This window comes from Solanum lycopersicum, chromosome 2 (assembly GCF_036512215.1).
Source record: "Solanum lycopersicum chromosome 2, SLM_r2.1".
NCBI classification, from domain to species: domain Eukaryota; kingdom Viridiplantae; phylum Streptophyta; class Magnoliopsida; order Solanales; family Solanaceae; genus Solanum; species Solanum lycopersicum.
The window spans coordinates 70250787-70259719 of NC_090801.1; the positions used below are offsets into that span (position 1 = coordinate 70250787).

General features: G+C 36.4%; 3 protein-coding genes across 3 annotated transcripts; all 3 read left to right on the forward strand.

Moving 5' to 3' along the window:
* Positions 1–1233: 1233 nt before the first annotated feature.
* LOC101248633 (microtubule-associated protein RP/EB family member 1C) lies at positions 1234–4664 on the forward strand. Its single transcript, XM_004231832.5, has 6 exons — positions 1234–1501; positions 1586–1741; positions 1929–2035; positions 3537–3780; positions 3848–3961; positions 4060–4664. Exons 1-6 carry the CDS (start codon positions 1394–1396, stop codon positions 4330–4332), a joined length of 1002 nt encoding a protein of 333 aa, XP_004231880.1. The 5' UTR covers positions 1234–1393; the 3' UTR covers positions 4333–4664.
* Positions 4665–5010: 346 nt separating this feature from the next.
* Positions 5011–5593, forward strand: LOC109119614 (uncharacterized). The gene is made up of 2 exons (XM_019212551.3): positions 5011–5157; positions 5270–5593. The coding sequence occupies exons 1-2, from the start codon at positions 5137–5139 to the stop codon at positions 5459–5461; spliced, it is 213 nt and encodes a 70-aa protein (XP_019068096.1). The 5' UTR covers positions 5011–5136; the 3' UTR covers positions 5462–5593.
* Positions 5594–5958: 365 nt separating this feature from the next.
* LOC101248063 (ADP-ribosylation factor 2-B-like) lies at positions 5959–7128 on the forward strand. The gene is made up of 6 exons (XM_004231831.5): positions 5959–6174; positions 6295–6365; positions 6482–6601; positions 6683–6801; positions 6895–6976; positions 7072–7128. Exons 1-6 carry the CDS (start codon positions 6027–6029, stop codon positions 7075–7077), a joined length of 546 nt encoding a protein of 181 aa, XP_004231879.2. The 5' UTR covers positions 5959–6026; the 3' UTR covers positions 7078–7128.
* Positions 7129–8933: the final 1805 nt, after the last annotated feature.

The following is an 8933-nucleotide window of genomic DNA, read 5'->3' on the forward strand; positions in this document are numbered from 1 at the left end:
GCCAACGAGACACTTCGAATAAACTAGCATAATGAGAAAAACTTTTGTTGTTGCATGAATATGAGTCTTATATTTTAAGTATAAATTTTGAATTTGGACTTTAAAAATTAAAAGATCTTCATGTGAAAAAAATATTTTTCTTTGATAGGTCTTATGAGGCACGAATTAGAGTATATTGAGGTTCATAGTGTATAATCAATAATTAAATATTAGAGAAGAAAGAAAAGATCAACTTACACCCTAAGATCTTTGGACTATCTATTTTATAAAATACATTTACAAAATATGAAAAGTGTATAGTAAATATTTAGTATGAATATACATATACTATATATTAATGTAAATATATTATATACATATAACATATTCTATATACAATATATGCTACCTAATATTTTGGCCATATTTAATAAAGCAGATAGACGAAGTGTGTACATTTAACTAAATCCCCCATTAGGATGGGACTTGGAGATTAAAAAGTCTCGATCACGCTTATGCATAAAACTAAAACAATTAAGAGCCACCAAATTTAAATGTTAATTATACCACTCCGCCTGTCAAATTCAAAATAATTGATTCAGATGCTTGCCTTTTCAATAAGCTCTTTTTTTTTTTTTCTTTTTTTTTCCAATTCAGTAGAAATAAACTCTCTTTTTTTTAAGGTAAAAAATCTGTGCCATGTAAGCACTTATTGAAAATTAATTTCATGATCGTGATAAATTTTAGTACACGATTTAAGATAACTTAATATTTAAATATTCATACTGTTTGAATTAACTATAAAAATCTCCTTTTGCTTCTCTCTTTAACATTTGGAGAATAAATATCAGATACATTATAATTTAATTTGTGTGCAATGTGTTTAGTGCAAATATTATTGTTGATACATAATCTCAATTATTTCAAACTTAAATTAGGATAAATCTGATTTAGAGTTATGTTATACTTTTGATAACGTATGTATCGTTTGCATATATCGGGGGAATGGACAATGTTCCGCGAGTTTTGAAAAAATTGAGTTTATTATGATTGGAAAAAATATTAAGATAAGATGTAATTAACATCCAAATTACTGGCCCTTCTGTACTTTATAATAATTATTTTTTTTTTGTAAGAAGATAAAAGATGATCTCTTGCAAAAAAGAAGTTGTTTACAGAAAAGGAAATGTGTTGTTTGGTCATCTCATCGACTTGGGCCTATTTGAATGGACCCATTGGGCTACGATCCGAATCCACTAATCACCGACCCTTTTCAATTTGAAAACCTATAGCTGGGCAAGATATCCCGCTCAAACCCTCATTTCAAAAGCTCTTTCTCTCTCTCCCCTCTTTGTTTCTCTCACTACGGAGCCTTCTAGAGATCTTCTCCGTCGAGGAAAAAAGTGAAGGAGAAATGGCGGCACACATAGGAATGATGGATGGGGCATACTTCGTCGGTAGATCGGAAATCCTGGCTTGGATCAATTCCACACTTCATCTAAATCTTTCCAAAGTCGAAGAGGTATTGAATCTCTCTGCAACATTTGTTAAAATTCTAATTCGTTATTGCTTCCTCCAAATTGATGCAATTTTGATCCACGCACAGGCGTGTACTGGTGCAGTTCATTGCCAGTTAATGGATGCCGCTCACCCAGGGCTAGTCCCTATGCACAAGGTCAATTTTGATGCCAAGAACGAGTATGAGATGATCCAAAACTATAAGGTTCTTCAGGATGTATTCACTAAACTCAAGATTACCAAGGTTAATCAATTTTGAAGTTCTATTTCTATTCCATTCAGTTTTATCCTTTTTAATCTCTTTTGAAAATTATTTTCTATGTTTATTGAGTGACCATGAGTTTAAATTTTTGGATTTGATCTATGTTCCCTTACAAATTGCTGTTTTTTTTTATGTCAATTGATGTTAAATTCTGTTTTTGTGGTATTAGCACATTGAGGTTAGCAAATTGGTGAAAGGAAGACCTCTTGACAACCTGGAGTTTATGCAATGGTTGAAGAGATACTGCGATTCTGTTAATGGGGGCAATCTTCACAGGTAACCTTTTGAACCTATGTTTCTCTGTTGCAATTTTTTGATTTAATTCTTTTCAACAACCTTACTTACGGTCTGTGTATGTTTGTGCTGAGGCATGCATTTCCTGTTATGATGGAAAGAGTGAAAACTGGACATTAGGGCACAGAAATTGTTCATCAATGTAGAGATCAAGATAGAAAATGTCCACCAAAGAGAGTTGAATATATTACTAGGTGTATTTAATAGGTAAAACTTGTCATATATTCGTACAGTAAAACTGGCTTGAGTTTATGAAAAGGTTATGAACCGAATTGTCAGATTTGCTTGGGTCAAAATGAATTTTTGTTGCAGATCCAAGCCTGCTTGCGCCTTGCAGAACTCAAATTTCACTTGTTTGTCTTGATTTGTTCTGTTTTTTAAATTTTCCTAGCTTGCAGCTATGCAATCAATTAGTTAAAACTGTACTGAAGCTCTGTATGTTGCTTGGTCTTTTAAAAAATACCGCTATGTGTGTGTCGGATTTGGATCCTCCAAATGCTATCCTATGCATTTTTGGAGCAGCTGACATGGGTGCGGGAACATTTGTGAGGATATGAGCAAACATAGGATGCTTTCATACATAATAGGGCTATGTTTCAACTTTTGTTTTCATTTTTTTGTCTTTTTTTTTTTAAAAAAATAAAGGTTTCTGATATTTTAATTTGGTTAGTTGTATCGTTTTTCAAATTGACCCAATCTTTTGGATTGGTGGATATAGGCTACATCGGTTGTAAATCTTGAGTTCAACCAGTTAGTGTTCGACAGCATTAGGATATTTTATGGATCAGGGTTAACACCTCTATTCTACAATGATAGAACATGTATGTATGGTTACATTTTAAGCCCACTACCGATCCTACCAAGCTCGTGCTCCTTTTCTGAGTTGCGTACTGGACAAAAAAATAATGAACTCAAGAATTCTATACTGAAAGTCTCCTCGAGCAACTTCAAAATAAGTGTTAAGATAAGAATATACTGGTCAGAAGCTCTTTTATTCTTCTATCACCAACCACGTCCATGATCATTGTTTCTAGACAATCTTTACTCTCCACCAATGCTTGCAAAGCATGGTGAGTACTCCCAAGTCCATATAGAGAAAGGTTGCGGTATGTTAACAACAATGACAAAACGTCAAAAGTAGTCAAGTTATAAGGATCTTTATGAAAATGAACGCGGCTGGATGTGCTCTCTTCAGCATGAAATATACTTAAATAAGGCAGAACAGAGATAGAGGAATTATAGAACCCAACCCCCCCCCCCCCCCCCCACTAGTTCTAGGTTTGAAGAATAGTTCATAGTTGGTTGATTTAATGTATTAATTGCAAAGTAGCCTTGTGATGCTACTTTTGTAGAATTACTGTATGACCTTTCATATTTATGGTTCTATCGGCAGTGTATGAAGCATTAGCTCAATCTTATACTCTCAGAAATTGTTTACCTGCCAGTTAACTTGCATTAAGTATTCATTGTTTTTCAATTTCAGTTACAATCCTCTTGAAAGAAGGGAGGGGTGCAAGGGTGCCAAAGAAGTGAACAAAAGATCTGCTCCTTCACAAAATGCTACCAAAAATGCCTCGACTGCTTCAAAGCATGTCTCCCATAACACTAGAAGAAATGAAGTACCTCATGTAAGCAGCACAAATCAATCTGGTAAGATCTCGAGGCCTTCTTCAAGTGGAGGATCGTCAACCTATTCTGAAACTGAACGTACTGCACATGAACAACAGGTAATCCTAAATGATCAGGTATGGTTTTGTTTGAACCACTGAAGACTTATTACTAAATTCAATGCAGATTACGGAGTTGAAGTTATCAGTGGATAGTCTTGAAAAGGAAAGGGACTTTTACTTTTCAAAATTGAGGGACATTGAAATCCTGTGCCAATGTCCAGAGATTGAAAACCTACCTGTACTACTCTTTCTATTCTCTAATCAGTAAAGTTATACAATTTTTTTATAGCTGGAACCTAAGCCTATTCAATTTTGTTTTTATCTTATATCTTACAGGTGGTTGATGCAGTGAAGAGGATTCTGTATGCTATGGATGATGATGCATCACTTGTAGATACTGAAGCCATGGTATCTGAGCAACACCAGCAAGTAGAGACATTAAGTTGCATATCTGAAGAGGCAGAAGAAAGGCTGAGGGTAGACACTCAAAAGAGAAAAAACATTGTCAATGTTGACGTTGACCTTGCTGCCAGCAACACATTGTCTCCAAGGCAAAGGATTTCTGATGCTTCTGATGTCCATTGCAGTGGATCACTTGTGACATATTGATCAACCTTATCTCCTAATGACTTGTTCAATCTGGATTGGGGAATAATTCCTGCTACCGTCTTTGTTACTCTAGATACATGTTGTCCCAGCATACTTCATTTCTAAGCAATACCGTATGAGGAATTCCATCAGTATAGAAGTAGTGAATATAAAAGCCTATCTTGTTCGTATGATTGTCTTTTGTGTACAACATTGCCCTATGTTATTATTGTTCTATAGCAACTATTGGCAACTGTACTGGTTGCTTTGTAGTCACTGCACTGTAGTGCAAATCTTGGATCATTTTGCCTATGATGATTACTGTGGTTTAATGGATGCTTAAGTTTCAGTCATCTTTTTGTGGATCCATTTTCATTTCTTATTTGTTTTATTATTACTAGCACGTTTGGGAATTCTAACATGCACGAATGTATGCGGAATTAAATAACTGCTATGCGAATTAGCAATGTGTATTAAACTTTGTTATTGATGTACAATTGAAAGAACACCACAAAAGAATTTCTTGGTTCAAATTTTTTCACATTTTGTCTTCACAAATATTTACTTTTTTGTTCAACAAATTATAATCGCATGCATTTCTATATGTACAAGGTAATTGACATGGGATTTTGTTTTTTGAGGAAGTTACAGCACATAAAATTAGAACCAACTGAAACGACCAATCTCTAGGTGACCATCAGTTCGCACAATAGGCGGCCTTAAAATTAGGACCAATTAATCAATTTTTAAAATAAATCCAGATTTACAATTTGGAATACAAGCGCTATCGTTATTGTTGAAGAAGAATTCTGGAAGAGCTTAAATATGAATTCATCAACTAATAAGGTATGGTTTGCAGATCCAAATCAGTCTTTTTCTCTTTTTGTCTTGCTTGTCATAAGAAATAAATAGAAATTGTGTGTATCATATTTACTTAAAAAAGATATTGACATTACAGGATACAGAGGATGTGAAGGGAATGGAAAGGAGAGTGGAAAGTGTGGATTACCAATCATCAGTTGGGCAAGGACAAGAACAAAGACCTGTAGAATTAATTCAATCAAACACCAGTGGTGGTGTATTAGCTAATGCTGCTGCCTCTGTTGCATCCACCCTCGAGTCTGCAAAAAGAGCTATTTCACGGAAATAATATATCTCTTGTCTAATTTTTCTAATGCCTACCTACTTGTTTATTTTTAAATTGCGAAAAGTTCTTCATGTAACTCAACCTATACATGTGTCCATAGTTCAGTCTTAAAAAAAATATTCATCGTGATATCTATTAATATTGTTCACTACTCTCGTATAAATACTTGATTTTTTTAAATCGGATTTTTTTTTCTAACCTACATTATTGTCACTCTGTTATAAAAGATAAAAATTTGATTATTGCATTGCTCTCAATTCTCATACAAGTAATATGTGATTTGTCTGTAGTTGCAAATTTAAAAAGGGAACCTGCTTTTTAGTACACGTAGGTACGAAATCACCAACGGATTGGAGAGTATTGTTAAAAGCCAGATGCTTTTCTTAGCCAAAAAGTGAAATAAGAATAAATTTTAGTAATACTTTATTCTCCTAAAATATTATCAGAATCATATTCTCTTCCTTATTTTCCTTTATTTAAGATTCGGAAAAAATTGCGATTATACAAAAACTATAGTCTATTAGTGAAGTGGCGATAAACTAAGTCAGTAGTATTTCATTGTAGAGCAATGGGTATGTCAATTTCCAAATTTGTAAAAAAATTATTTGCAAAGAAAGAGATGAGAATATTAATGGTAGGACTCGATGCGGCTGGTAAAACAACTATCTTGTACAAGTTAAAACTCGGGGAAATTGTCAATACTATACCTACTATTGGTATTTTTGCTATCTCACCCCTATATACGTTTAATTACTACGAATTCTATATGTTCAATTGCAAAAAAAAGAACTTCATATTTGATTATTATTTTAAATATATACATTAATTGAAACTAGGATTCAACGTGGAGACAGTGGAGTACAAGAATTCCAGCTTCACAGTATGGGATGTGGGAGGACAAGATAAGGTATTTAATAATAAATTAATTGTCAAATATATATATTGGAATGAAAGTTAGTTAGTTACTAGGTTGATGAAGATTATATTAATGTAACTAAATTGTTTTAGTAATTAATTGTACAGATCCGGCCTCTATGGAGGCATTATTTTCAGAACACACAGGGTCTAATATTTGTTGTAGATAGTAATGATCGAGATCGAATTTCAGAAGCGAGAGATGAGCTACATCGCATGCTCAACGAGGTTATATTATAGTGCACCCTTCGCCTCAGATTAATTGTCACCTGAAATTTTTCTAAAAACTTTTAAAATTGTGTTATGCAGGAAGAATTACGCGGCGCTACAATTCTTGTATTCGCAAATAAACAAGACCTTCCAAATGCTATGAATGTTGCAGATATCACTGATAAACTTGGCCTTCGTTCACTCCGACAACGACGCTGGTAATATCCAGATAAGGGATCTGAAAAGCTCATTTTCTTCTGTTCAAATTGTAAGAGGACAAGAGATCTCATTTTTACGAGTTTTTTTTTTAGGTACATCCAGAGTGCTTGTGCAACATCTGGACAGGGGCTTTATGAAGGTCTTGATTGGTTATCACATAATATTACTGGCAAGGCAAGAACATTATTGCCTTTTAATCTCCTCTTTTAATTTCATTTTTTTCTCACCAAAACAAAACTGAATTTACTTGGTTAAAATCATAATTGCAGGCATAAATTCTGTTGTGCGGAATTTGAGATAATACGAGAAAATATAAACGCGAAAAATAAGACAACAGATTTACGTGGTTCACCAACAAATTGGCTACGTCCACGGGAAGAGAGGGAGCAGTTTTATTATGGAGAGGCAAAAACAGAATTACAGAATAGGGTTTCCCATAGCGTCTATATATAGTGCTAAGCTACGCCCTAACAGGCTTGGGCCCAACATACAGAATCAACAGAAAATTAAGGGCCCAATACAACAACATTGTATACCGTCGGCCCGGGGGCGTCTCCGCCCCCCCGGACCCCCAGGCCAGGGGGCGCGTCGCCCCCCTGGACCCCCCGACTCGCTGACCGGGCAGCGAGACCCCCGTCCTTTCTGTTTGTAGCGGGTCCGATTCAAGGCATTCAACAAATCTCCACCTTGACTTGAATTCTCCGAACAGATTCTTCAGACGCACTATGATAGTGCCAAGCCTCCCCCTCTTCCTCAGAGTTGCCCCGCAGGGCAATTAACAGCTTCTGATGTTGAGCAAGTCCAAACAGTGTTGAAACTTGCTCTGTGGAACCGGCTTTGTGAACATATCAGCAGGATTATCAGCAGTTCCTACTTTCTTCACCTTGATTCTCTTCTCACTTCTTAGAAAATGATACCTTACGTCAATATGCTTGGTTCTCTCATGATGGACTTGATCCTTGGCTAGACAAATTGCGCTCAAACTGTCACAATACACCGTAGCCTGATCATGATGCAGACCAAGATCACTAACCAGCCCTTTCAACCAAATCCCTTCTTTTGCAGCCTCTGTCAAGGCCATGTACTCCGCTTCCGTAGTAGACAAAGTCACTGTAGGTTGCAAAGTTGCCTTCCAACTGACGACAGATCCTCCAAGGGTAAACACATAGCCAGTCATCGATCTTCTTGTGTCAACATCTCCAGCATAGTCTGAATCAGAATAGCCAGTAACCAAGCACTGAGTATCACCTCCATAAATGAGACCAACGTCAGATGTACCTCTAAGGTACCGGAAAATTCTCTTCACAGCCTGCCAATGTTCTCTCCCTGGTTGTCCCATGAATCTGCTCACTACACTGACTGCATGTGCTAAATCTGGCCTTGTACAGACCATAGCATACATCAAACTTCCTACGGCACTGGCATAAGGGACTCGTGACATATACTCCTTCTCTTCTTCTGACTGTGGAGCGAACATGGCAGTGAGATGGATATTGGCAGCACTGGGGGTATCAATGGGCTTAGATGAAGACATGCCAAACCTCGCCAAGACCTTCTGAATGTAGCTTCTCTGTGACAAGAAAAGTTTCCTTCTCTCTCTGTCTCTAATGATCTCCATCCCTAAAATCTTCCGAGCGGCTCCCAGATCCTTCATCTCAAACTCAGCACTAAGTAAACCCTTCAGCTTCTGAATGTCATACTTCTTCTTTGCAGCTATCAACATATCATCTACATAAAGCACCAGATAGATGAATGAATCATCATTGAGCCTATTGTAGTAGACACAACAATCATATGAGCTCCGAGTATAGCCCAACTTCACCATATAGCTGTCAAACCTTTTATACCACTGCCTTGGAGACTGCTTAAGTCCATATAAGGACTTCTTCAACTTGCAGACGTGATTTTCCTTCCCTGGAACTTGGAAACCATCCGGCTGAGTCATGTATATCTCTTCCTCCAACTCTCCATGTAGAAACGCTGTCTTCACATCAAGTTGTTCAAGCTCCAGATTCTGATGTGCAACTATCGCTAGTAACACTCGGATGGAAGTATGTCTGACCACTGGTGAGAAGATCTCATTATAGTCCACTCCCTCTCTTTGGTTGAAACCTCTGGCAACAACCCTGGC